Source organism: Aphelocoma coerulescens, chromosome 17, assembly GCF_041296385.1.
Source record: "Aphelocoma coerulescens isolate FSJ_1873_10779 chromosome 17, UR_Acoe_1.0, whole genome shotgun sequence".
Taxonomy (NCBI): Eukaryota; Metazoa; Chordata; class Aves; order Passeriformes; family Corvidae; genus Aphelocoma; species Aphelocoma coerulescens.
Window position 1 is genome coordinate 7,354,473 of NC_091030.1, and position 28,000 is coordinate 7,382,472.

The 28,000-nt window shown below is 53.2% G+C and overlaps 1 protein-coding gene across 4 annotated transcripts; it reads left to right on the forward strand.

Annotated features, from left to right (window-relative positions):
• ADAMTSL2 (ADAMTS like 2) lies at positions 1 to 27,981 on the forward strand. Of its 4 annotated transcripts, none has more exons than XM_069031920.1 (19): positions 1 to 125; positions 1,690 to 1,801; positions 2,659 to 2,801; positions 3,377 to 3,452; positions 3,837 to 3,939; positions 5,538 to 5,683; positions 5,786 to 5,909; positions 6,883 to 6,963; positions 8,098 to 8,273; positions 9,199 to 9,541; positions 10,233 to 10,614; positions 15,789 to 15,892; positions 17,733 to 17,859; positions 21,124 to 21,337; positions 22,975 to 23,130; positions 24,415 to 24,585; positions 24,670 to 24,846; positions 25,839 to 25,983; positions 27,222 to 27,981. In XM_069031920.1, exons 2-19 carry the CDS (start codon positions 1,691 to 1,693, stop codon positions 27,338 to 27,340), a joined length of 2,898 nt encoding a protein of 965 aa, XP_068888021.1. In that variant the 5' UTR covers positions 1 to 125; position 1,690; the 3' UTR covers positions 27,341 to 27,981. The 4 variants fall into 4 exon arrangements, with proteins under 4 accessions (XP_068888021.1, XP_068888022.1, XP_068888023.1 ...); XM_069031921.1 differs by having other exon boundaries at positions 9,199 to 9,463; XM_069031922.1 differs by lacking the exons at positions 25,839 to 25,983; positions 27,222 to 27,981 and having other exon boundaries at positions 24,420 to 24,585; positions 24,670 to 24,840.
• Positions 27,982 to 28,000: the final 19 nt, after the last annotated feature.

Consider the following 28,000-nt stretch of genomic DNA (forward strand, 5'->3'; position numbering starts at 1 on the left):
GCCCTTTGAAGTCGGAGAGGGAGAAGGAGGGAGGGAGCGTCTGGGGCCGCCGCTGCTCCGCTCCGCGCCGCCGCCGCTCCCGCCCGGCCCCGGAGCATCGTCCTGCCCGGCCCCGCCGCCGCCAGGTACGGCCCGTCCCGTCCTGTCCCGTCCCGTCCCGTCCTGTCCCACCCTGTCCCGTCCTGTCCGTCCCATCCCGGCCCCGCGGGGGTCGCGTCCCGCCGGACCCTTCCCCGCTGCCCGCCCCGCGGCGATGGAGCCCCGCATCCCGGCTCCGCATCCCCGCCCCGCATCGCCCTCCCGCCGCCCGTGCGGGGCTGCCCCGGTACCGGCTCCGCGATGCTGCTCGGCGACATCCCTGCCCCCTCCCTCAATTTTCCTCCTACATTTAACCACGCAGCCCCGAGCGCCTGTAGGATAAACTCCGAGCGCGCTCTGGTATTGGCTTCGAGTCAGGAGTGTCTGGGAGCCTTAATGAGAACCAAGTGTAAGGCAAGGCTCAGCCACCTGTCCGCGGGATCCCCGGCCAAGCGCTCCGGGCTCCCATTAATCAATGGATCTGCCTCTTGGAAAGTCTCTTTAGCATGCTGGACCTCTCCCCCAGGGCGATTACAGAGCGGATTTGGGGACCTGGAAGCCCTCTGGTAATTTTTCTAAGCCAGGCAGCAAAGCAGGGTTGGTATTGTCGGCAATTCTGTGATTTCAAAACCGCTACAAAAACCTTTGCAGTGAGGGGAAAAAAAAAAAAAAAAAAAAAAAAACAAACCAAAAAAAACCCCAAAAAATCGGGTAGGAAAGAAGCTCTTTATATTGCAGGTCTGCAGTCCTGCCCTTTCTCCCCAGGAGCAGCACCTCTCCCACCCCCCTGCTTCCCGAAGATACTGTCTAGCTGCTTTTCAAGGGAAATTAGCTTAGGGGAGGATATTTTTTCTTTCTTTTTCTTACGGACATGGGCTGCTTTGATTGCCTGGAAGCATGATTTCCTGAAACCTGCTCCTTTCTGGCTCTTGCAGGGAGGTTCACAATAAAACGTATTGTGGTTTTGAGCTGGGTTTTATTTAAGAAAATGCCATTCTGGGTTATTCTCTTTCATGAGGCAGATGGAGAAAGAGATGAAAGGCTGACACTTGGGATACCTAATTTCTGCTCTTTAATTGTGGGTCGTGTCTTTTCTATAAGAAAATTCTTCTCCCTGGGAACCGAGGGGAATTGGAGTGGAATAAATGAAAAAAGGAGAAATAACGGCTGTTAATTGCATTTTTTTGTTTTTGAAGCCTTTCATGTCATTCTTCCAGGAGCAGTCCTGTAAATGGGGATATTTAAATGCACTGCTTTTATAGATCCAGGAACACTTCTGGTTACTCACTGTGCAGCGCTTCGGTGTGAGCCAGGCTCTCTTCCAAGACAGGCTTGGAGCGGTGTCAGGTGCAGCCACTGCAAACCAGTGCAAAGTTGTGGTTTGACAGATCAAAACCGAGCTGGGAAGTGAACCTGTACCATGTTGATGCTTCTATTAATTCAATAAAACTCCAGGCTCAAGCCCCTGCAGTCATTGGTGGTCGGTGTCACCGAGCTGAGCGGGAATGCTGGAGCAGGCAGGAGCTGTGGAACCCAGGCAAAGCAGCCCCTGCTGCTGGTCATGGGGCTGGGTGGGAGCTGTGCTCAGTGCAGTGTTTGGTTGCTTTCTAGGATGAAGACATCCAAGTGGAGGTGGAGCAGCATCTCCCTCAGTGCTCAGTTGCAGCTGAAAGGCACCCTGGCCCTTCTTCTTGTGGGCAACGTTGTCTTTGTCATAGCTCAGGTAATGGTATCACGTTTTGGGGGGGTCTCTGGGCTTTAAAATGCTCTGGCATCTGGGATGGGAACCCCCTGGGCTTGCAGAGCTGCTCAGTGCATGCACCAGGTCTCCAAAAATTGTGAGGGCTTACGGTTTGCCTCAACTCTTTAGTCTGGGTTTAAGCTAAGTTGTGCCGTCCATGGCTCAGAGCACTCACCGAGCATTTCAAGGACTCTGAAAGCCATGCCCTGCTCTTGGGTGAGCATCACTTCTCACTCCCTGCAGTGCCTGGAGCTTTCATTTGCTTTGCATGCAACATCTGCAGTTCCTTTGCCCTCTGATGCATGGTCACAATATGGGGTGGGAGGTGGGGGTGTCAGGGACCCTCCTGAAGTGACAAACCTGTGCTTGCAAAGAGAGCACACGGGCTCCTCCAGCTTGCTGGCACCCCCTGGCACCCACTGACGGGCTCTCCTGCTGCAGAGGGGTTTTGCAAGGGTTTGCTGTAGCTTCCAGTGGAGCTTTCGGCTGCAGCTGTCTCTCCAGCTCCCTGAACTCTCTGTGGAGCAAAACTCAGAGAGCACCAAAAGTCTTGGAGAGTTTAGGGTTGTTTGGGAACTCAGTTTTGCCAACTGAGCGAAACAATGAGAATTTCCTTTCCTGAGGAATCCCAAATATTGCCACTTCATTCCAATTTTGTAATGAAAACACAATTGCAAGAATGCAGGGATGGAAACCTCAGGCTTGACCTCAGCTGGAGAAGGCAATGCCCGGGTCGAGTGGGGCAGGCTGGGAGGGGGGAGTGCCCTCAGTGTCCTGCCACAGGCTCTGAGGTTTGGATGTGACTCCTGCTCCTCTTTCCTCCCCCGTGCTCCGAGCAGGACCTGACACAGACGTCCAACAGCCTGGAGGAGGGGTCAGATGTCACTGCTTACTGGTGGGGAGAGTGGACCAAGTGGACGGCGTGCACCAGGACCTGTGGGGGAGGTGTCAAATCCCAGGAGAGGCACTGCCTGAGGCAGAGGTACAGCACCCACGGGCTGGGGAGGGGGGTCTGCAGCTGGCTGACCCAAAAGGTCATCACTCGGAGAGAAGCACTGATGGAAAGGCGTGTGGCAAAGCCTGCTTGGGCAGGAGGTGATTCCCTGAGCTTTGGGCATCCCTGCCAGGAGAAACCAGCTGAGGAATTCCAGTGCTGGCCCTGCAGTTTCTCCAGCAGGGATTAGGGCAGAGGGGCAGCAGACACAGACTGAGGCCGTTCTCAAGGCTTTGGGGCACAGCAGTGAGGACCCCCTGGTGCAGGGCTGGTTGGTGATTCCATCTGCTTTGTGCTTGGCTCTGCCCTCTCTGGGCGCTGCAGTTGCCAAAAGCCACTTTGTAAACCTTGTGCCCAGGCCCTCATCCCATGATACCTCCTGGAACAGTTGATGATGCAGGGAACAAAGCCACAGAGGCCTTTGCTGCCAGCTCCAGGGAGTCTGATCGATCTCTCTGTGCATCTGCTGTGTGGACACTGACCTTACAGAGGCAGAGAGTAAATCTATTTAAACAAGGGGAAATGATTTCTGCCCCCTGTCTAACCATCATGTCTTTATTCAGAAGGAAGTCAGTGAGTGGGCTGGCTAATAAAACTTGCACTGGAACATCCAAAAGATACCAGCTCTGCAAAGTCCAAGTAAGGATATCCTTTGTCTTGTCGGGAACACCCGGTGTGGAAAGTCATGGATGGCATTTCTGGGTCCCTTGGAGAGGGGGCACCCCTTGTCCTGTAGTTGTCACCCTGTTGCCCCTCCAAGCAGCTGGGAGTTCCCTTCTTTGGTGCCCATCAGCAGTGTCTGGGCTTTGAGCCTTTTGCCTGTGCTGGGGGCCATAAAACCAGAGAGTGTCTCTGGCAACATTTCCCCGGGGGTTCCTGCAGTGGGGGGAGGAAGAGGAGGAGGAGGAGGATGTGGCCCTGGCTGGGGAAGGTGATGGAAACACTCCTTGCAGCTGGTGGTGATGTGCCAGAAACCTTTCCCGCACTTTGTTTCCGTCAGGATGTTAATGTATCCCATTCTAGGAGTGCCCTGTGAACGGAAGGAGCTTTCGAGAGGAGCAGTGTTCATCATTTAACTCCCATGTGTATAATGGCAGAACGTATCAATGGAAACCTTTATATCCTGGTAACAAGACATTCTTTGTGTGTTTCATAATGCTCAGCCAAATATTTTGATAGTTATGATGCTACAGCCTGCAGGAAGGCTCCTCCTCTGCTGTTTTAAAGTGGTGTTTCGGAGGCACAATCAGCTGTCTCCTGAGTTCAAAGGCTCGTTGAACCTGCGGGGTAGCTTGAAAATTAAATAACAACATGAGTTCATGTCTGTAGCCTGTGTTGGTCACAGCTCCCGGGGACCAGAGGCTGCAGGAGGATGTGAGAGCAGGGGTGATGGGCTGTGCTGGCAGGGACAGTCGGGCTCACCCAGACAAGTGTCCTTTGAGCTGGGGCCTTTGCTGGCTGTGCTGTTTTCGGTGACATTTGTCTCTCCCACGCCCTCTGTGTGCTCTGTCAAATGTCACCGAGATGCAGTCAGTCACTTTGGTCATCTGGGGTGAGCAAGAACTGCAGAAACAACTTGGGACTCAAAGACTGAGATTTTATTGAACTTTCAGGCACTGAACTCCCATCAAAATCAAGCATTAAACACAAACCAGGCCAAGCTTTAGAGTTACTGGGAACCCAGGATCCTTCTCCTGGGCAGGCTCCTGAGCTCTGGTTCTTCAGATTCACATTCGGGTGCCGAAGAATAGAGATGGGATCTACTGCAACTGTATTTTAGGGGTCTCTGTACACACCTAGGAACAATTATCTTCATCAAATCACTTTCCCTGTGTACCAAGCCCCTGGCTCGCCAGCCTTGGCAGGGACAACGAGGTAGAACTTGGTCCACGAGCTATTTCTCCTTGGTGGCTTTTGTCCCTCTAAGGTGACAATTTCCTTAAGCACATTTGCTGTTCAAGCTGACTCACCAGAGATGCTGCAGGGAATTGTTTTGTGTTCGAGCAGGCGTTCGTGTGGCTCCTGGGGGATTTGCAGCAGAATGTTTTGACACTGATGCTGCCTTGCTTGGGCGTGCAGGCCAGGGGGTCTCTGGTTGCTCAGGAGTTGGTGGAGACAAACACATGGCATCGGGTTCCTGATGCAAATATGCATTTGTCATTTGCTTCCTGTGGATATTATAAGATGTGGGATTACTGGGCTGGTGGGTGCTGCCAGCCAGCTGTTGTCTGCAGAAAGCAAAGGGTGAATTAAGTCCATCTCGGGTGAATGTTTATGGAAGAGTTAGAGATTATAAAAGGCTCTAAGTTGCTACGGTTTTGAATGTAGTCTTACACGAGTATTTCCAAAAACGCATCTGTTAATTTAACTCCCGTTGCTCTGTGAACATGCACGTTGCTGTGTGGGGGACATATATCACACTGCAAGTCCTTGCACAAAGCAGTGCTGCTGCCTCAGTGCCTGTCCTGGGCTGGTGCTGGTGATGCCCCTGGCATCCCTGGGGCATCTCTTCCTGCCAGGCTGTGCCAAGGCTGTCACACTGTCCTAGTGCCATCTCCCGTCTAGCCCGAAACACAGGAGATGGCAACTTCTGAACTCTCACTGCTCTGCAGTTGTGCTGGTGCTGTTGTTGTTTAGCTTGGCAGAGATTCACTGGTTTGGGTAGGATGAAAGTTGTGGTGTTTCTGCTGTTTTTGAATCTCTCTTTATATCCTTTCCCCTTAGATGACTATGTTCACATTTCTAGCAAGCCCTGTGACCTTCATTGCACCACCGTGGATGGCCAGAGACAGTTAATGGTTCAGGCCAGGGATGGAACATCCTGCAAATACACAGATTTCCGAGGGGTTTGCGTGTCTGGAAAATGTGAGGTTGTTAAACATTATAGCAAAAATATTGTTAGTAGCATTCAGAGAATCGCAGTGGGTGCGACGTTTGCCTGACCCTCAGTGCTCTGTCTGTGCATTTTTTAGCCCATTGGATGTGATGGCATTCTCTTTTCCACCCACACCTTGGATAAATGTGGAGTTTGCCAAGGAGATGGGAGCAGCTGCACCCACGTAACCGGCAGTTACCGGAAAGGAAATTCTCATCTTGGTAAGGCTTTGGGGACCAAGGGCTTTAGCTGAGAGGGCTGGGTTTAAAATGGACTCTTTTTTTTTTTGGGAAATTGCTTTCAGCTCTTACCAGCTGCCCAGCTTCAGCTTTTCCCACGTGTTCTATGTGTGTTAATGCCACTTGTGAATCTGGGCAGAGAAAACCTTCTTTAAAAAAAAAAAAAACCAAAACAGGAAATTTGCGTGGTGCTTGTCAGAAACCAGAGGTCTCTGATGATGAGTGGTGCAAAAGGGTTATGCAAGAGGCTGGTATCTATTTTAGTCTTTTTTAGTCATTTAGCCAAAAACAGGACACTCATGACCCAGTAAAACTAGAAATAAACTATTTGTAATAACAGGAAGCAACAATATCTTGCAAGACCAGGATTTCAAAAATTGGCGTGATGTAAAGCAGCAGAACCTACATGTCCTAAATATAACAATCTAATTCAGGAATTATGATTAATGCTCTCTGAGATGGAGCAAACTGCAGGAACTTCAGTGCTGTGGGAGGGCTTGTCCTGTCCCATCCCTTGCCTGGTGCTAAGCAAAGGGGAGTCAGAGGAGGAACCAGCTGTCAGCTCCCGCTGGGGTTTTGGGAACGCTGGCGAACGCAGGGATCAATACTGAACCACAGAGCAGCTCCTCTAGCTAATAAAACCATCTGCAGATGTATTTTCTTACACCAATTTAGATAAACAGGATATTCGTGCATGTAAGGATTGAATCCTTTCCCCCCTCGTATGTGTTTTCCCTCTGTAAACCAGGACACAATTCACACATTTTTCTCTTCCATCACCGATAAGCTCCTGTTTGCAGACCAAAACACGAAGGGTTGGGGTTTTTTAATCCATAGCTCATTAAAAGTGTGGGTCCAGGCCAGCGTGTTTGATAGGTTGCAGCTCTGCCTGAGCAGTGCTTCTCTCAGATCTCTGGTTCCAAAGATCCTTTCATTAATCCGTAGTTTCCCGTAGGCTATTCCCTGGTAACGCACATTCCCGCCGGAGCGAGGGATATCCAGATAGTGGAACGGAAAAAGTCTGCAGATGTTCTGGGTGTGTATAACCTCTTGGTACTTCCCTAGGATGCATGCCTATGCTGGTTAATGCTTTTTCCAATGCAGAGCTGGATGTAGTTTTGTCATAGAATCACAGAATATCCTGAGTTGGAAGGGACCCACAAGGATCATCGAGTCCATTTGTTGCAGACATGAGCTAAATCCGTAGGCAATGTAAATCCAACCGTGGTGTCCAAGCCAGGGTGTTGCTCCTCTCTGCAGTCTGAGCACCTGGGCTGTTTTTGTCAACATTTTGATTGCTTTAATGCAGAAAATGTTGGTGAATATTATTGGGATTTCAGTGGGGTGTGACATACACCCTGGTGCTGGATCACAAGTGACTTCACCTCTCTCGTGATCCCCTTGGCATTCCCTCGCTTGGGGAATGTGCAATGACAACAGCACCAAGGGAATGTGACCTATGTGTGGCCTCGCTGAAGTGTTGGTGACCACACCACCCATCTCACAGGGGAGGTGACAGAGCTGCTCAGGGGCAGTGTGGAAAAATCCAGACTTGCCAAAGAAAAGCACGTTTGCTGCCTCAGAGGCTTGTGGCCTCTGAAAGGTGGCTGCCCCGTCGCTGGAAGTGTTCAAGGCTGGGTTGGATGGGGTTTTGAGCAGCCTGGTCCAGTGGAAGGTGTCCCTGCCCATGGCAGGAATGAGAGGAGCTCGAAGGTCCCTTCCAATGCAAACCATTCTAGGATGATTCTATGAATGAAAAAGGCTTGATGTGGTGAACAGTTCCTGGGCTAGCTCTGGGCGACCTGTCTTGGGCCACTGCTGGCTCAGGGGGCATCAGCTCCCAAGGAGGCAGCTCCTGCCCTTGGCTCTCTGCAGAGCTGGGACTGTTCAATGTCCATGCTGGGCTGGTGCCCAAAGGGTGACAGGAGCCAGGGGCGAGTGTGAGCCCCATACCCAGGAGTTTGCAGTGTGGAGGGACTCGCGGCCCAGAACTCTGGGCACGTCCTCACATGGTGTGTGCTGCAAACAGGTGACCAGGGCATTGTCACGTAGGAGAATCCCTTGTTTTACTCCTGTGACACTCTGATTTTACCCCCTGAACGAAACAGGGGCAGCATCCAGAGCTTTGCTCCTGCATGTGACAGCACTGACTGTTCTCTCTCCTTTGAAGCTGTGGCTGATGAAGCCGGGTACTATTTCTTCAACGGGAACTATAAAGTTGACAGTCCAAAGAACTTCAACATTGCAGGCACGGTGTTCAAGTACCGCCGGCCCATGGATGTGTACGAGACCGGGATCGAGTACATTGTTGCCCAGGGACCCACGAACCAAGGGCTGAACATAATGGTGAGCTTTGACTTCTCATGTTCCCAAGCCTGGGGGTGATGGGAAAGAGAAAATCCACCTCGGATTGAGGGAGGGGTGAGCTTGGGAGCAGAATCCTGCCATGGTTTCACATGAGGAGGGGAGTGACTCTTCCCAGTTCCTCACCTAACCCTATTTTACTTGTGTCAGTGCACTCAGATTTAGGCAGGGCTCTGAGTGGTGAACGTGGGCTTGGTAACTCCTCTCTGCAGGGAGAAGATGCCTCAGGCACTGTGAGGGGATTTCTCTTCTATTCCTTGGCATTTTTATCCAAGTTACCTGGCAGGAAAAGCAAAAATAAGAAACTGGGCCAGAGAGCTTAGACAAGTGCATAAAACTTTAACCCCAATTCTTTCTTGAAAGAAAACTGCATAAAACCAGGTATTTGGAGAAAAGGCCCTTAATTTTCTTCTGGGCAGCCAGCCAGAGCCCAGCTCCCAACATCTTCCATGTTAGCCCCAGGCTCTTCTGGAAGGGGAAAGGATGGTTGCTTGGGTGCTTAAAAAGCTTTAGACCACTATGAGGTTGTCTCAGCTGGGAGTCCCCAGCCCCAGTGGGATGTAGGAGCTGCAGGGGAGGGTGTGCTCCTCATAAAGCCACAAAAAGTGGCTTTGCACGTGATAGTCAGGGGACTTGTGAATTGGCTCCCCCAAGCCTCTGGTCACTCAGTGGCTGAGGACAAAGTGTGACCTGTGGCTCCTGAGCTGGGGTTAATCCCCACTGCAGCACTGCCAAACAACCCTTGGAAAGTGGTGCTGGGCTCCAGCAGGAAGAAGTTGGCACTGTGAAGGAAAACAGACTGGAAATAGCAAAATAGATGCTCCCCAACTGTCAGGTCCAAGATGAATCCCGTGCCTTGCGTGCCACGAATTCCCTGCACCCGCTAAGAGCTTCATTTCTTTGCTAGGTCTGGAATCAAAATGGCAAGAACCCATCCATCACGTTTGAATACACTCTCCTGAGGAAGCCACACTCAAAAAATCTGCAGCCCATCTACTACACCTTCTCCGAGTCGGAGAGCGAAGAGAGCCGGGAGTTCGATGGAGACGTGCCATTGGGCTTTATCCAGCACAATGCAACCTATTTTGGGAAAATCTCCAGGGAAAGGATAGACTTGGAGAACCAGGTGTTTGGAAGGCAGGACACGGAGGAAGATTTAAACTTGAGCAAAGGTCAGGAAACCAATGAGGTCTATGAAAGAGCAGAAACAATTGACTGTGAGCCAAAACTGAAGGGCAAACAACCCCAAGGTAAGGAGGAGACTTGGGCCTCACTGTTCTGCTTCTCAGAGCTCTTGTTGAGAAACGCTCTGTTTCTACCTCTGGTGGTTCTGCTGGTTTGTGTTTTGGAAACCTCTGAAAGTTCTTTAAAACATCTCTGCTCACAAATCCTCTTTGCCCTTCAGATTCTGGTTTCTGGTGGGGGCGTGCGGGGGGTGGACACCGGGTGAGAGCTCCCCGCTGGTGCCCTGCTGTGCTTTGCCTCATGCCAAGGACAGGAGGGAGCCCTGGGTGCACAAAACTCCCTGTCACAACATCTCCCATCACCTCCCACTCCTCCAAAGCCCCCAGCAACTCCTTCCCATTCGAGTCCCTTGGGCACCCCACCCCCAAAGTGCCTGGAGTGCTTTCCCAGCATGGCTGCATGGGCTGTGGGGCGAGGAGGGCACCTTCCTTTCACCTCTGCTATTGCTTTGGGCAGTGCTGGCGGGTGCTGAGCTCCCCTCTGGCCACACCATAGCGGGATAAGCCCTCCCAAAGCTGCACACCCTTGAGAACCCCATGAGATTCCCCCTCCCCAGAAGCCAACCCCTGCCTCTTGCCCCCCGTGTGGCTGCTCAGGCTCCGGCGTGTCCCCGCTGCTCCGGGCTGCTTTTCCCTCCCAGCCTTGATGCATTTTGTGGTTGTCACTGTGGTTTCCCCCCTGTTGGCTCCAATCTAGATTCAAACGTAACCAGGTCTACTTACCAGACAGACCATGACGACAGAGACCTGGAGCCCAGGCTCACCTCCAGGGAATTCCTTCTGGAGAACGCCATCACGGACAAGCTGCTGGACAAGACCTCGGACTCCAAGGAGCTGGTGCTCAACATGACCATGAACAGCATCTTCGCCCAGGGAGACCCGATCAACTCGGTGGGGTCACCCATCGACAGCCTCTACGTGGACTACGAGGACACCGATGGCCTCATGACCTACTCGGTCAACAGCACCTACATGGAGCTGAGCAACGGCAAAGCCACCAACACCTCTGCAGAGACACCGTTTTCAAACGCCACCGTCACCATGAGCAGCCCTCAAGGGAACAGAACCCACAAAGCAAGGTAGGAGACGTGCCTTTAATTACAGTAAATCCAATTTATTGCTGTTCTCGACCCGTAATAGCCCTATGCTCCATGCACTGTTTCCATTTCTTTGGAAGCAGGAGGTAAGTCGGGGGTGGGATGGTGAAAACTCTCTGTTGGGAGTTAATTTGGAAGGAAGGGCCAGAGGTTTGGGAGCAGAAAGTCAGGAGAGCATTTAAGCAAGAGGAAAACTCGATGTCACCCTTGGTGGGCCTCGGTTGGGAAGTCCAAGCTGATATTTGTCAGCTGAGGCCTTGCTCTCTGCTGTCACAGCTTGTCAGAGCCATGGCCATAAAGAATCCTCTTCCTTCTGCCTTCTCTTGATGTCCTGCTCCCATTCCCCAGCCCCTTCCTCCGAGTTCTGATGCAGCAGAAGTTGGTCCTGGCCCCTTTTCACCCACCCTGTTGAGTGCCACCCACGATCCTCCTCACTTGGGATGGCAGGAATATGCTTCCAGCAGCTCCCAGGCACGGCCCTGCCCGGGAGCTGCTGGAGAGGCAGAGCAGGACACTGGGAGCTCCACTGTAGGTCCTGCAGGAACTGCCTGGGTTTGTTGCCTCAGCAGCTGCAGAAGCAGCGCAGGGAGTCACGGCTTGGGCAGCAATATCCAAAGCTCTGCAGGAGCAGCTCAGTGACTGATACTGGGACCATCACTTCAGGACTCCTTTAGATGGCTGGTTTGAATGGGAGTGGGGAGGTAAAGAAAGGCTTAATATAGATTTAGCAGCAGGTTTTGTTCTGGGGGAGGATGGAAGGAAGTCTTGGGACAGTGCTGATCCCCCAGCCTGTATCTATCCCCTTTGAGATGTCCCAGGGCTCTCTGAGGAGCAGCCTTGATTCCCAGCCTGGAACTCATTCCCAGTGTGGGCCCATGGGGACTGAGATGGGGCCAGTGCTCAGAGCAGCAATCACAGAATCACAGAATGAAAAAGGTTGGAAAAGACTTTTGAGATCATCATGTCCAACCTATGACTCAACACCTCCTCATCACCTAAACCATGGCACTGAGGGCCACAGCCAGGCTTTTTTCAAACACATCCAGGGATGGTGACTCCACCCCCTCCCTGGGCAGACAATTCCAATGCCCAATTGCTCTTCCAGTGAAGAATTGTTTCTTAATGTCTAGCCTAAAAATTAGCCCTCCAATTAGTCTCCAAGTAGTCCTCCTTCATGGTCAGCCACACACGAGAGCACTCCCTGGGCAGCTTGAGCTGACACTGGGGCCTTGGGAGCATCCAGGTCCCAGAGCCAGGCTGTGGATTTGGGTCCCATTGTGCAGCCCCACGGCACCCCAGCCCCCTGTCAGCCTCCTCCTGGATCTGTAAAACACGGGATAAGGTGCTGAGCTTGAGGAGATGCAAAGCCCTGAGCAGATGCTCCCTCAGGTTAGAGTCAACTGGATTTACCCACAACTGCCACTACGTTATGCTAAAGACACTCATGCTAAAGAAAATGGCCATGCAGCCAAATGGATCAACAAACTTCTCAATGATAAGAACATGAAAACGTTGCCAAGGGCTTGACTCTGTCATCTCTCCTCGTGGCTTGGCGTGGGAGTGCTGCCTTCAGCTGCCAAAGCAAGCATTTCATCCGTCCTCTGACGGAGAGGGCAGCGCCTTCAGCTCCCCTTACCCTACCCTGGGGCAACAAAGGCACTGCCCTGCCCCTTGGGGCTCCCCCAGGCCCCATCACACTCCCTCAGCTGCCACCCTGTACCCCAAAGCTCTACCCCAGCAGCTGTGAAATGGGGGCAGTGCTTTCCTACCTCCTGGGAATACAGGGAGCTTTAGACCTTGGAGCAGCTTGGCTCTTACAGGGCAATCACAAAATAACTTTTGGTGGCTCCAGTGCAGCTTTTTTGGATGCCTAAAAGCTCCTTGCAGTGTCCCTGGCTGCCCATCCATTGATAACAGTGATTTAAACTCCTTCAGGAATGACACCCAGCACTGACATCCTTTTCCACCTGTGCTTCCCTTGGTTTTGTTCTACAGTGTCCCCTCTTCTTGCCCCTCGCTCTCTCTGGAACAAAACACGAACTTTTCAGATCAAAACATTGATTTCCAAACTAGTTTTGCACTAGCAAAAAGTCTGAGAGATGCTCAGGTCCTTTCTGGCTCCATCCTTTGCTGGTGGGAGGCTGAAAAGCCAGCGCAGGCAGACTGGGAGCAGTTGGGGTGCTTCTGTTTGGAGACAAAAAAAAAAAAAAGAGAGAGGAAGAGAAGAAGGCAACAAAACAACTTGCACCTGACTTCCAGAGGGTGGGGTGGGATGTGTCAGGACATCCTGGTTGTCCCCAGGCCTTTATTTGCTTTTAGTTTATTTATCAAGCCCAGCTGCTGTTGTAACACTGATCACTGACCTGTATCTCCTGGGTGGGAAGGAGGGATGAGGAGCTGCAGCTCAGCCCCCTGAGGTCAGGATTAACGCTCCTGCTGGCACCAGCACGGTGGGATAAAGCCCATACTGACAGGGGAATGTGGGGTTTGGTGTGCCCTGGGCTGGGGCTCTGGGCACTGGAGCTGTCCCATCAGGAGGGAGGGAGCTGGAGGGGACAGCCAGAACTCTGCTGGAGGAAACAGGGATGGGACACAAGGAATATCTCTTGTCCTGGTGTGGGGCAGAGTGAGGGATTCCCATCCTTGGGAAAGGCCAAGGTCCTGTGGGCCCAGTTTGTTATTGGGATCAGCCTAGTTCTGGGGGCAGGAGCTTGGACTTGAGACCTCCCAAATCCTTCCCAAGATCAGTTTGGGATGGATTGTGGCTTTTTGTTCATTTTCATTCCCTGTCAGTGAACAGGCAAGGGAAGCTCAGCTCTTTGGAGCCAGTCTGTCCATGTGGGACAGTGCTGGTTAGAGGTGGAGGAGTTTATTTCTTACTGAACTGTTATAGTGTGGGTGGAGGCACCCAGTTCCAGGAGCACCTTACACCAGTGTGGGGTGTCCTATTTCCTCTCTGAAAACAAACTGGGGTGGGTGAGTGGCTCTTGTGATGTTTTTCCTCTCCTGGAGCAGCTAAAAACCTTTCTGGGGTGTGCTGGGACAGATCCAGGCACTCTCCATCCTTCATCCCAGTGTGCAGCCAGGGCTGAGCCTGCAACAGGAGCCATGAGTTTGCCCCTTTACTTAGAAATAAAAACTGAAATAAAACGCAGAAATGGGAGCCAGGGACTGTGGGTGTTGATCTGTGGTGTTTGCCTGCGTTTGTCAGGGTTATTCCTCTACTATGGGAACTGTTTTGGGAAAAGGGGCAGCCCAGACCTCAGTTAGGGGTCGGGGACTGGTGCTCATTTTTGGTGCTGTTTCTTGCTTGAGAAGCAGATCAAAAGCTCAGGCAGGGAAGCAAATGCGTGACTTTATTATTTAGCTCCTAGTAAAGAGGAAAAATAAAATTTTTTTTAAAAAGGGAAAATGCCCCCAGTTTTGTTGGACAATGGGCTGCATTTAGAGGAGAACAAAGTGACAGTTTTGTCTTTGCTGGAAATGAGCTGGACGCTGCCCTGTGCCCAAACATCTGATTCCTCTGGAAAGGTCTTGTCCCTGGGACCTTGTTATGCATAGAAGCTCTTTATTCAGGATCACATACATTAAAGGGACACTGTTGAAAGATTTACTGTCCTCAGACGTGGGATAAAGCTTATTTTGAAGATTTTTCTCCTTTTCAAGGGAGAGGAGTCCTGGTCACAGGATAACTTGGTGTTTACTTGGTGCCTCTGAAAGCAGGGGATAGACTGGAGGATCTGGGTTATATTTCCAGGCGAATTAAAGTACAAAAAGCAGATATTGGCTATGTTTTAATGACAATTGTCATTTGTGAGCCCTCTCCTGGCCGGGTGGCAGCTGGTGGCACACGGCAGGGATCAGGAGCTGCTGAGGGTCCCCAGGCAGAGCTGCTGTGGCAGATAAAACACTATTTATAGTGAGCTGAGGTTGTTATTTTTCCACCAAAAAAAAAAAAAAGAAAAAAATAGTCACATTCATTTCAATTCCATTTCAAGTGCAGGAAGCGACCATTTGCCAAACTGACAGAGGCAAAATCAACAGGGAAAATGAGATTGTTGTTGTTTTTAATCCTTCTGGAGGCTCAGTGCTGGCGGTGGAAGGAGGGTGGGTCGGAAAGGAAACGGCTGGATTCTCAACAGTGTCCTTTTAAAGGTTGATTTGATAGGCTGGACCTCAACTTTTTCTTACAAACAACTAAATAAGGCAATTTCAGAGCTTCTGCTGCCTAGAAATCATACAAGCTGCATATCCTGCCAGGCCAGAGACAACTGGATGTGAGGATACAACCTTGTGCACTATTCCAGTGTAGCTGTTTCGAGGGTTTGGACAAAGGTATGAGAACAGAACCGAAGCCTTTTGTTGTAAAGGTGCAGTATCCCTGAGGTGTGACCCCCTCCCAGCACGGGGAGCAGCTGCAATTCTTGGTTGGATGAATGCTTTTTCTCACACCAGGCTGACTCTGTTACTCCTCTCCCCGTGGCATTTTGTGTTTGAGCACAGCGTGGATCTGAGAGATGCAAATTCCCCACCCGACATCAAGAGAAATAAATCAGACCAAAACCAGAATGGCAAAATCAGTGGGCTTTGAGGGGCGAGCTCTGAAACTCCAGTGCCACGTGCTGGCTTTTGGAGATTGGAGTAGCCAAAATCTGTGCTGCACTGAGCAGCACGAGTGGGTTTGCCCAGCCCTGGAGACACAGGGGAGGAGATACTGCACCTTTAGTCACTGTGTGCCGAGGGCCAGGTGTATTTGAGCAGAAAATGCAAACTTTGTTAAATTCTGAACTGTTTCTACTTGTGGGTATTTTTATCCCATTCTCTCTATTTCTAGACAGTGGAAGCTCTGCCTCTAACCGGGCTGGGGATTCTACTTGGGGCTCAGGACAGGTATGTTGTGAAACTCAAAAAAATTAAAAATTGATTCAAACAAACGAACCTCCCAAAAAATCAGAACAACCAAACCCAACCAAAGCCAAACCGAGCACATCCCCTCCCAAACCCGAACCCAACCGAACTGCAGCCAGATGTGTGTGTCTGTCGTGGGCTGTCACCGCTCGCCTTGTAAATGCCTTTTTCTTGTTTTGTTTTGTTTTGTTTTGTTTCTTTCTTTTCTTTTTTTTTTTTTTTTTTTTTTTCTGTCTGCTTATCGCTAGAAACAGATTGAAGTTGTTAAGAAAGGGCCAAGGTGTGAGTGCTGCTGACATGTACAGGTGGAAGCTTTCCTCCCATGAACCCTGCAGCTCTACATGCACCACAGGTAGTTATAAGAAGCAGCCAAATTCTGCACAGCCTGCTGAAACCACCTGGTGTGTGAGTCCATTTTATGTCTGTTAGGGATGGGAAGGACCTGCTGATGTTTAGGGGATCTCGTGATCTCTGCTTTAGCACAACCCCAGCTCTGCTGTGCCCGGGGTGGGGAGAGGAGCTGGGGGCTGAGCATGCAAAGCCCACCGACCTCTCAAGTGTGTTGAGGACCAGGAGTTGGTGCCCAGCTTGTCCATCATCCCTCAAAACACCCTCCCTTTGGGAAGCTCTGAGCGCTGCCTTCACTTCCCATCACTTTGTGTCCCCAGGATCCCCAAAGCTGTGCTGAGCCTCCTTTTTTTTTCCCCCTTCCTCACCTCTTTGACAGCTTCAAGGGGTTTGAACAGCTCAGCTGCTTCCCTGCAGAGGGAAATTTGGAAGATTGTTCAGCTCTGGCAGGAAACACAATAGCATTTGGCTTTTTGATTGTGTTTTGTTTCTCCCACTCCTTCAACCCTGGAGCCTGAGCTTGGCTGCGAGGGTGTAAATCTGGAACAGGGACAGAGATGCCAGGGATATCAAAACTGAGCCTCTATTCTTCAGGCAGAAATTCCCTCTTTTTGCAGAAATTCCTCCCTTTTTTGCTCCCTGAAAAGCTTCAAGGCACCTGATCTCCTCCCTCACCCTTTGGTTAGGGGGTCCTGGCCCCTGCCCATCCCCTGGGATGAATCAGGCGTCTGGGTCATGCACTTGTCTGTGCTGCCCCTGAAATTATCCAGATCCTGCAGTGCTTCTGGAATTAAAAAGAGGGAAAGGAGGGGGAGAGAGGAGTTTACAATCTCAGGGACATCTCTTAAAAGATCAAATGCGAGGATTTTACATTTTAAGCATTTGCTCTTGTCCAGCAGCCTCATGCCTGCAGCAGGAGCTTTGTGAGCTGCCCCTTTCACCAAGATCCTGTCATCCACGTGTTCTGGGACATTTTTGACTTCTTTGATCCCCTCTGAAACAAATTTCTCCCTTGGCTGCGCCAGCCTGCTCTGCCCTGGTTTGCAGCAAGCCAGGAGAGGTTTAACTCAAATTTCTCCTTCCTCACTGCCTTTTCTCACTGACATATCGCAGAGAGGCAAGGCCATGTCAAGAGCTGTAGATCTTTTTTTAGTTTCATGTAAACCATATGTTCCCCAGAGCTGCAATTCTTGTTACCTGCAGCCAGAGCAGCCTCCTGGTCCCCAGCCAGGTCCCAGAATGGACTTCCCAACATTTACTCTGGCACGGGAGGCTGCGGGGGAAAAGGTCTCGCTCTGACGACACCGGCTGCCGCTGCCTTGGAGGGGGAGCAGGAGGGGCAGGGCCTTCCTTGCCAAACCTCCAGGATCCCTGCCTTGGCCCGGAGTTCTGGATGCCCCTGGGGAGCACCTGGTGCAAAGGGGGTGCAAAGCACAGGGAGGGTGGGGGGATGGAGGGGGTTGGGGGCCGTTTGCTGTCGCCTCCACCCACAAGCCTGGCAGGGTGGGAGCTGCCGAGCAGACTCGTGGCCCTGAGTATTTCCTATAAAAATGTGTTAGTCATTTATTGGTTTTGGTGGCAAGCCCTGGCAGGGGTGGCCATGCCCTCCTCTGAGCTGGCCAAACTCAACCACACTGCTCAGATTGGCGGGGTGGCCAGTGTGATCCTCCCCTCCCAGCAGCAGCCATCCCGCGGGACAGAAAGCCCAGCTCGCCGCTTTCCAGCGGGAGGAAGTTTTGAGAAATGCAGCTAAAAACAGAAAAACCAAAAAAAAAAACCAACCCAGTTTGGATGTCCAACTCACCAAGCGTCCTGCTGTGTGTGTGTGTTCTCTCTGACCCCAGGAGTGATGTCCACATATGCGATGTGTGTTCGCTATGATGGGATCGAGGTGGACGATACGTACTGTGATGCCATGACCCGGCCCGAGCCCATCCATGAGTTCTGTGCTGGGAGAGAGTGCCAACCAAGGTACCGCCACACCAGGGCACTCCTGGAATCTCTGTGCTTTCTCTGTGCTGGATGTCTTCAGGGGAGGGTTGGTGTGGATTTGGGGGGGCAGCAGGGATGGCCCACAGCACCCCCATCCCTCCTCCCTTAGCTCCATCTGGGATGCAGCAAGAATTTCCTCCTGAGTGCTTCAGCTCAAGCTGCCAGCTTAAAATTTCCATAAATCCTGGCAGAGTTGGCACCTGGGGCTCCCAGCAAGTCCAGCTTCGAGCAGTGCAGGATCATCCTGCCCTGCCTGGCACAGGGAGAATGTGTGAGAACTGGGTGGAGTGGCTGGGCTTGCAAACTGTGCCACAAATCCAGCCCTGGGATCCCTTCAGCATCCCAAACATCACTGAGGTTTACTTGTGTTGGGGCAAGAGCTGGTGCGGAGGGGAACTTGTGCTGGAAGTCCTTTGGAAAGTCTTCCTTCTGATCCAAACAGTGACCACAGTCTGGAGCCAGGCTGTCCAGAGCCAGGCTGTCCGGAGCCAGGCTGTCCAGCTCTGGACAACTCCACTGCTGCTGTGGAGGTTGGAAGTTTGCAGGTCACAGGCAGGACAGACCCCTGTCTGGCAGAAGGAGGGGATTGTTCCGCTCTGGTCTGTGCTGGAGCAGCCTCTCCTCAAGTCCTCTGTGAAATTTTGGGTGCTAGCATAGAAGAAAGTGATACAGAAAGGCTGTGAAGGTGGTGAAGGGTGGAGAGGGGCCATACAAAGAGCAGCTGAGGTCACTTGGCTTGTTCAGCCTGGAGGAGGCTGAGGAGAGACCTCATTGCACCCTACAGGTTCCTCACAAGGGGTCATGGAGGGGCAGCACCGATCTCTTCTCTCCAGTGACCAATGTCAGGACCCAGGGAATGGCTGGAGCTGTGTCAGGGAGGTTTAGGGTGGATATCAGGGAAAGGTTCTTCGCCCAGAGGGTGCTGGGCACTGCCCAGGCTGCCCAGGGAACGGGCACAGCCCCAAGGCTGCCAGAGCTCCAGGAGCATTTGGACAATGCTCCCAGGCCCAGGGTGGGGTTTTTGGGGTGTCTGTGCAGGGCCAGGAGCTGGACTCGATGATCCCTGTGGGTCCCTTCCACCCCAGGGTACTCTATTCCACGACTGTGATGGTGTCAGACTATGGGAGGAGTAAAGGGAGGAGTAAATCCAGGGATCCATGTCCTGGAGTGGTGTGAACAGAGCAAAGCAAGAGCCCAGTGATGCCAGGGACCAGGGATGGCTCCTGGAGAGTGCTTGGGTGACTGTGAAGGAGGACAGGTAGGACATGGAGTAGAAGATCTCCTGGAAACTCTCATGTCAGGGCTGAGAGCCAGGGCAGGCTGCAGCTGAGGCAAGAGAAGCACAGGGAGGTGAATGCTGCAGGGAACACACCCACCCTGGGCACCACAGGCACTGGGAGCTCTGTTTGCTGTCATTTTTTAGAACAAGCATTTGGGTACTTTTCGTGCTTAGATTCTCCAATTAGTCTGTCCTAAAGCTGTCCCTCCTTCTGGCTGGGCTGTTCCAGCTCCAGGGGCTTGTGCTGTGAGGAGCTGCTCTCTGATTTACCAGTGACTGCAGCTGGGCAGCACTGGGAACTCATGGGGTAGCCACCAGCACTTGGGCAGGCAGGAAGATGCTTGGGCTGGCAACACTTTCCTAGGAAAGAGAAAATGTTAATTTTGTGGGATGAATTTAGGTGACATCTCCAAATGTGTGACATCTCCCTACGGCTGCTTGTTGTGCCTGGAGCCCCACATGGGGTGTGAGGCCTGGGGGCAGCCGGGGCTGGGGCTCTCCTGCTCGGAGAACGGCAGCAGTGGGGACCTGGGGGCTGCCCACATCCAGAGGAGCTGGGAATTCTGATCCATTCCGATTTTTAGCTCATTCTTGAATTGCTGTAATGTTGCCGTGCTGCACAAAACTTGACCTTTTATGATTTTTCCTTGGATTGCGAGCTGCTCCTCTCTTGTCAGGACAGAGGTGGCAGGGGACAGTAAAGGACAGGCAGTGCTTGGAGCAGATCCCAGCTCTTCCAGCCTGTCAGATGTGCTCAGCAGAGCCAGACTGATGGTGGGACATGAACGTGTGTCCCACCAGGGCTCAGGCAGCTCTGTGTGACATTATTGCTGGCATCTGCAGGGTGATGGATGCTGTGTCCTCTCCCTAATTCAGCTGAGCAGGCAATAAGGAGAGGTCAAACATGGGCAAAAAGCCTGATGGAGAAATGTGCAGGCAGAGCCCGCGGTGACAAACGCTCACTTGTCACCGAGGACACTGGGCCAGGCCCTGCCGTGCCACCCTTCCTCCTGACAAGCTGGTTTCAGCTGCAGGCACGAGCTGGGGTCTGCAGGGTGAGCCCAACATATGCTGTTGCTTCCCACCCCTTGGGAAAAGCTCTCGTGTGTTGGCAGCTCACTCACTGCAGCATCTCCCTGCAGCCAGGCACAGGCAGGGTTTTCACAGAATCACAGAATCACAGAATGAACGAGGCTGGAAAAGACCTTTGAGATCACCAAGTCCAACCTATGACCCAACACCTCCTCATCAACTAAACCACGGCACTGAGGGCCACATCCAGGCTTTTTTCAAACACGTCCAGGGATGGTGACTCTACCCCCTCCCTGGGCAGACAATTCCAGTGCCCAATTGCTCTTCCAGTGAAGAATTTTTCCTGATGTCTGACCTAAACTTCCCCTGGTGCAGCTTAAGACTGTGTCCTCTTGTCCTGTCACTGCTGCCTGGGAGAAGAGATCGACCCCCCCTGGCTACAGCCACCTTTCAGGGAGTTGTAGAGAGTGATAAGGTCACCCCTGAGCCTCCTTTTATCCAGGCTGAACAACCCCAGCTCCCTCAGCCATTCTTGTGTTCCAAGCCCCCCACCAGCCTTGTTGCCCTCCTCTGGATGCGTTCGAGCATCTCAACGTCCTTCCTGAACTGGGGGGCCCAGAACTGGACACAGCACTCGAGGTGTGGCCTCACCAGTGCCGAGTACAGGGAAAGAATGACTTCCCTGCCCCTGCTGGCCACACTATTCCTGATCCAGACCAGGTGCCATTGGCCTCCTTGGCCACCTGGGCACACTGCTGGCTCATGTCCAGCCTGCTGTCAACCAGCACCCCCAGGTGCCTTTCTGCCTGGCCGCTGTCCAGCCACTCTGCCCGCAGCCTGTAGCGCTGCAGGGTTGTTGAGGCCAAAGTGCAGGAGCTGGCACTGTCCCGTGGGATGCTGCAGCCGGGTGATGGCCTCTGTTCCCTGCACAGGTGGGAGACGAGCAGCTGGAGCGAGTGCTCCCGGACCTGCGGGGAGGGGTACCAGTTCCGCATCGTGCGCTGCTGGAAGATGATCTCGCCGGGCTTCGACAGCTCCGTGTACAGCGACCTGTGCGAGTCCGCCGACATCGCCCGGCCCGACGAGCGCAAGGTCTGCAAGAACCCAGCCTGCGGGCCCCAGTGGGAGATGTCCGAGTGGTCCGAGGTGAGTCCTGCTGGCTGGATAATGCTGAGGGTTGCCAGCTGTGCCTGGGCTTCTCCCTTTGCTGATTTATCCTCATCCATAGCCATCCGTAGCCATTGGCCTGTCAGGACACGCTGATTGCAGTCCCTGCCTGTGGATCAGTGTGCATCAGTATTTTTCTCCCTAAAATGAAGCCGTGGCTCCTGTTTAGGATAGGAGGCCACTGCCATTGGTCACTCACAGGTAGGGCAGGAGCCCACGGCTCACATCCTCCCAGCTCAACTTCCTTGGCAGCCTCTTCAAACCCAGCGTGCCAGGAAGGCGATCCCAACTCACACATGAATTACATTACTATAAATGTCCCTTCCTCACCTCCAACTCCTCTGCACCACAAGCAGAATGAAACCTTCTCCTAGCTGTGCCTTAAGCCAGTCCCCAAAGCTGCTGGGAGATGGTTTGACACAGTGCTGCCCCTGTTCCAGCTCATTGGTTTGCTTGGGAAAACCTGTGGAAAGAGTTTGTGCCCCGGAATCCCTTTCCAGGCATGGACAGTGCTCCAGCACATCCCTTCCAAACACAAACCCATGGAAACAACCAAACCAGTGCTGCTTCCTTGGGGTGCCTCTTCCCAAATCAAGCACAGACCTCCTCTAAGCAAGAGCAGATGAGCTCTCCGTGGGTGCCAACCTGCCCCATGGTTTGCATCACGAGGAATATGACTCTTCCTCCTGGGAAGCTCCCAAAAACTCTTCTTAGTCATAATTTAAATGTCTCCATTCCCCTGCAAGCTGGTGTGCATCATTTCCCTGGAGCTGACGGAGGGGCTGGTGCATTCTCTGGTGGTGCAGGATGTTTTGACTTTCCCAGCTGGTAGAGAGGAGCTCCCCGAGCACGTGCTGGAGCGTTATTTTGTCCGGCGTAGCAAGCTGGAGTGGTTCATTTTACAGAAATCTGTACTCTCCTCCAGCATTTGTCAGGGACAGATTGCTTGAGACAGTGCTGGAGTGGATTGTTCTTAGCCAGCAGCAAAGCTAATCTCCTTTGGATCCCATCAGAGGTGGGGTGCCAAGTTGGCTGGGGAAATAGGCATTAAAAAAAGCGCATTTCAGGGCTCTGAGGATTAACATCTCGGCACGGTGCGTCTGGGCCCAGCTCTGTTGACACTTTTCCCTGCTTTACGTTATGCATGGAGCAAATGTAATGTGTATGTGAGACTGTAGTAACTCAAATCCAGTTCTAAATAATGTCACTGGGCTGCGCGGTGCCAAATTTATCCACAGCATAAAAATCTCGGTTGTGCGGTTGGGGTGGGGGGAAAACATTCTCCGAAGAGGTGGAAAGGAGCTGGCTGCTCCTGGGAAGGAGGCGAGGGAGATCTCACCCCGTCTCTAAGTGACAGCTAAAACTGCTCAGCTCCGAGCAGGCATTCCTGGAGTTTCCATCCTCTGGCATCACCTGTCGGAGAGCACCGGGGCACGACGCAGCCCTCCCGCACCTCCAGCTGCTCCGGGGGTTTGGGGAAGAGTCATTTGTGCATTTGCAGTGCGTGCTTTTAGAGTTTTATGTTAAAATGTGCAAAAACCAGCCCCGAAGCCAGCAGCTCGCAGCTGTCCCCAGTCCCCTCCCGGCTGACGCTGTCCCCTGTCCCCTCCCGGCAGTGCTCGGCCCGCTGCGGGGAGCGGAGCGTGGTGACCAGGGACATCCGCTGCTCGGAGGAGGAGAAGCTCTGCGATGCCAGCGCCCGGCCCCTGGCCGAGAAGAACTGCACGGGGCCACCGTGTGACCGGCAGTGGACAGTGTCCGACTGGGGACCGGTGAGACCCCGCGGTGGCCACATCAGTGGCCGTCGTGCCCCACCACAGGCTGGCTTGTCCCTGGCACGGGGGCGGGGGGTTTGGGGTTGGGCTCATCATCCCAGGCAGCTCTCAGCTCCAACAAACCCGCAGGCAGCCTGTGCTGGGAGCTGACCTCCAAAATAATTCCACTGCTTTGGCTTCTCCCCGTGTCACCTCTGCTGGCACCTGAGTCACCCCGACTGGCCACCCTCGGGGTGATCCAGCATCCCAATGGATCCTGTTGCTTCCCCGGGCTGTCCTTGAGGCTCCTGCCCTGTGGGGATGTGGTATAGGAGGGGTTAAACCCTGAGAGACCTGGCTGAGGGCCTTGGTGGGTGTCAAAATCCTCTTGTCTGTCTGCTGCACAGCATTCCTTGGCAATGCTGATGCTCCGTGCCCAGAAATTGAACCTTTTAACTCTTTTCCCTTTTTTTATTTTCCCCTTTCTCTTTTCCCTTTCCCTCCTTTACCTTTTCTCCTTTCTCCTTTCCTCCCTTTCCCTATTTTTCTTTCCTCCTTATTTTCTATTCTCTTTTGCTCTTTTTTCTTTTGTTTTCCCTCCCCCTGGTTTTCTCCCTTCCTGCACAATTCTGCTCCAGAGACCCCCTCCATCCCAAGCTATTTTTACCCAGGTTTTGATACATTCACATCAGCTAAAAATAAGCAGTTTCCATGGCAGCAGCAGTGCTAGGAAACACCGAGAGTCTCTGCAAGAGCGGCCATGGAAGCGCCGGGGAGCTGCTCCGGGCACTGGGCCTGAATATTTGCAGCCACTTCCTTGGTCCCCTTTGCCTCTTTGGGAGCCACCCTGGGGTTCCCTGCCCGTGCTGCTTCCCCTTCTGCCTGCCCTGAGAGATGCTGGGTGTCGGGGCTGTGGCCCTGGTACAGGGTGCCCAGAGAAACTGTGGATGTCCCATCCCTGGAAGTGTCCAAGGCCAGGCTGGATGGGGCTTGGAGCAACCTGGGATAGGGGAAGGTGTCCCTGCCCATGGCAGGGAGTTGGAACAAGGTGATCTTTAAGGCCCCTCCCAACCCAAACCATTCAGTGATTCCGTGATGATGGAATCTCTGGTGGCTGCGGGAAGGATCCGCTGAGCTTCCCTGTGCTTGTTTTAAGCCAAGCCGCAAAAACCCCCCTGAAATCTGGGGAAGGCGGGTGTGGGAAGGCAGCAGAGCCCTGTGGGGGCTCTGTCCCCGCTGTGGGATGGGTCAGGGCTGGCTCCCCGGTGCCTCCCCGCCGCTGAGTGCCCGCTGTGGTTGCAGTGCAGCGGCGGCTGCGGGCAGGGCAGGATGATCCGGCACGTGTACTGCAAAACCAGCGACGGGCGCGTGGTGCCCGAGTCCCAGTGCAACCTGGACACCAAGCCCCTGGCCATCCACCCCTGCGGGGACAAGAACTGCCCCTCGCACTGGCTGGCGCAGGACTGGGAGCGGGTAAGTGCAGCCCCCGTGCTTTGGGGTGCCCTCAGCGGGGTCGGCATGGGGTGTGCAGGTCTCACCCTGCTCGTGACCCCGCAGTGCAACACGACGTGTGGCCGGGGTGTGAAGAAGAGGATCGTGCTCTGCCTGGAGATTGTCAATGGCAAGATCAAGACCCGCAACGCCGCCGACTGTGACGTGGCCAAGAAGCCCGTGGAGGAGAGCACGTGCTTCGAGCGGCCCTGCTTCAAGTGGTACACGACCCCCTGGTCCGAGGTGAGCGGGGAGGGAGCCCCAAGGGTGTGGTGCCCCGTCCCTTTGTACCAAGGGTCACGCTGCCTGCAGAATCCCCCAGGAGATGGGTGAATCTCTGCAGGGCCTGGCTCCTGAGGGAGCACCCCGCGGGTTTTTGCTGCACTGGCAGCTCAGAGCAGAGATCCTGCCCTGCCATGGTGCTGCTGGGACTGGCTGTGCCCAGGGAGAATAGGATTGGGGTGTTTGGGGCCAGCTGTAGCTTTATTTATTTTCTTTATTTTTTCCCCGGTGGCACTGTTGGGAGTGTGGCTGGGGGTGTGCATGGAGCCCACAGGGTGGCTGCCCGGGGGATGCAGAATTTGGGGATGCTGTGAGAGCATGGGTTGCCCCAGCACCCTGCACAACCCAAAAGGCAGCCGGGGTTCGGTGGCCAAGGGGCCAAGCCCAGTGAGCGTGGGCTTCCTGCAAGCCCTGCTGGATGCAGCCTCCCTGATCCGAGCTCCAGGAGCCTCGTTGTGTTTAGTCTGGCAAACCATCACCACAGCCTATAATTATCCAAAGCAGCCCTGCTGTAATCCCAGCTCCACGAGGCATCCAAAGGGCAGCAGGCACTGAGGGCTGGGCCCAGCAGCAGCTCCACAAACCCACAGCGGATGCACAGAGACCCCACAACCCCACTCCAGAGGTGCTCTGGGGGGTTCCATGGCCACCCTGGTCCTACAGAGCATCCCCTGGACTGGGCCAGCTCATTTGTGGTCCCTTGTGAAGGGCAGCAGGAGGAGGGAGGATGTCAGTGCCAGGGGATGGGGCCACATCCACCTATCCCTGGGCAGAAGTTGATGGTGCTGGCAGCAAAGACAGAGCACGGGGACAGCGGTGTGGCACTGAGATGTGACATTCAGCCAGGGGACGAGTTCTCCTCCTGCCCTAACACCCCCAGCAAGCAGGTTCTGGCTCAGCACAGTCCCCTGGGATGGCAGGGTCTTGCCTCACCCCCTCTCTCTGTCCCCCAGTGCACAAAAACCTGTGGGATCGGCGTGAGGATGCGGGATGTGAAGTGCTACCAAGGCAAGGACATCGTGCGGGGCTGTGACCCGCTGGTGAAGCCGGTGGGCAAACAGACCTGTGACCTGCAGCCCTGCCCCACGGAGCCCCCAGGTGAGCCCCACTGCCCCACGGCCTTGATTTTCCCTGGATCCCTCCAAACAGCACCGCCAGCATCTTATCTTCCACTGCCCCCATTTGGATAATCATCCCAGGGAGGATGTATGGGGGCAGCTCTGTGCCCAAGTGATGGGGGGCTGTGCACCAGCTCTTTCTGGAGATAAATTAAGGGCAGAGCTCAGGAGAAACATGCTCTGACCTGAAGATAAAAGGGGCCTTTGCAGCGCTGATTTGGGTGCTGCTTCTGTAAGATTCCAGCTCGAGCTGAGGAAGTTCCATCTGTGCCATTATTTTAATGATTTTTGGTCTTCAGGTTACAAATCCTGTGGGATTTGTAACTATCTCGTTATCTGACTCGTCTGCTGGCTCAGAGTCCCTGTGATCTTTAACAAACACGCGGTTCTAATCCTTTAATAGGATTTGGGAATAAGGACAGTGTGGGAGAAAAGCATGAAAATGGGAGACAGATTTGGGGGCCAGCTCCTGGCTCAGCTCTGGGTGCTCTCGGCTGCCCATTCCCTTGGGATCTGGGATGGGGCATGGAGCTTGGGAGTTGCCTCGTGGCCACCTTGCCCTGGGAGCAGCCTGGTTTTATGCATCCTATGGATTTTAAGAAATATATATATATATATATATAAAAGTATAAATCCTGTGGGTTTGAAGCAAAATATTTCATTAAATGGAGCTGGGAGAGTGTTAAAGCAGCCTCTGGCCTCATCCCTGTCTCCAGCATCTCCTTGCCCCTAACTCTGACTGTGACACTGCTGGATCCCCATCCCTTTCTCAAGGGAATTGGGGAATTTCTACCCTCTTTGTGTTTGAAATTGTGAATATGTTAGAGCCACCCTGTGCCCTGTCAGGGGAGGCCCCTGAACTGGGGACAACTCAGTGCCTTGGTGGCTCCAGCAATCCCTGGGCACTTCTGTTTTACAGCAAAGAGATTGAGCTTCAGGGCTGGGACCAAATGAGACTCCCCAAGCCAGGCCAGATGTGAAGGAACAGAACAACCTGCTCGTGCTTTTGCCCAGGTTGACAGTGATATTTTTGGAGAAGCTCCATGGTGTTTTCCAGCTCTGCCAGCCATCAGGGAGGTGGCAGCCACAGCTGGGATGACATTGCTCACCCCGTGGTGTTTAGAGCTGTGTAGGGGCCAAAATGACCTCGTGAGCTCCCAATTGTTTATTTCCTTTGCCTTTTCCATGCCAAGCCTTGTGTTTTCTCTCCCCACCCAGACGACAGCTGCCAGGACCAGGCAGGAACCAACTGTGCCTTGGCCATCAAGGTGAACCTGTGCAGCCACTGGTACTACAGCAAAGCCTGCTGCCGCTCCTGCCGCGCTCCCCACTCCTAGAGCCGGCCTTCCTGAGCCAGGGCTCCTCCTTCCCCGTAGCCACACGTCCCACACGCTGCTGACAAGGATGCTTTTGGCCCGGTCTTTGTGTCCCCACCGAAGCAGAACCCCTCTCCCGGTCCTGAGCAGAGGGACGGCGCCGCTGGACGTCGGGAGCGCCCCGGGGTCAGAGCTGTACATAAAGTCGTGTATATTTGATTCCCCCCAACCCCCCAAACTCCAGCTACACCCAAGCTCTTGTCCTTTGGTTTCCTCCCTCTGTGCAAGGTTGGGGTTGGCGAGGGGAAGGTGTGAACTCTGGGAAGTGCAAGTTTCCCTTCACAAAGGGGGGGTTGGTGCCGCTCTCCTGATTTATCCCGAGACCTGCACGCTCTCGTTAGCTGAATTAACGTGGTGGGAAGCTGGTCCTCGTTTGGTAAATGAACTCTCAAGCCCTTTTTTGTAATATGTAGGTGTATACTTTTTCAGAGAATTTTATCTTATAATCAAACGTTAGTTTCATAGTCCTTACAACCCCCCCCGATGCTGACATATTGTATATAATATGGAAACATAACTGCACTTTATATCACAAAAAAAGACGTGCTCTTTTTTAATATATTTGTTTACAGACAGTGAACTTTATCCATATAATCATTAATTTGTACTCATATGTATATT

Coding starts and splice junctions, on each gene's coding strand:
- ADAMTSL2 (XM_069031920.1), top strand. CDS start 1,691: ATGAAGACATCCAAGTGGAGGTGGAGCAGCATCTCCCTCAGTGCTCAG. Junction 5,910..6,882: donor GAAAGGAAATTCTCATCTTG/GTAAGGCTTTGG, acceptor AGTTTCCCGTAG/GCTATTCCCTGGTAACGCAC. Junction 17,860..21,123: donor GGGAGAGAGTGCCAACCAAG/GTACCGCCACAC, acceptor TTCCCTGCACAG/GTGGGAGACGAGCAGCTGGA.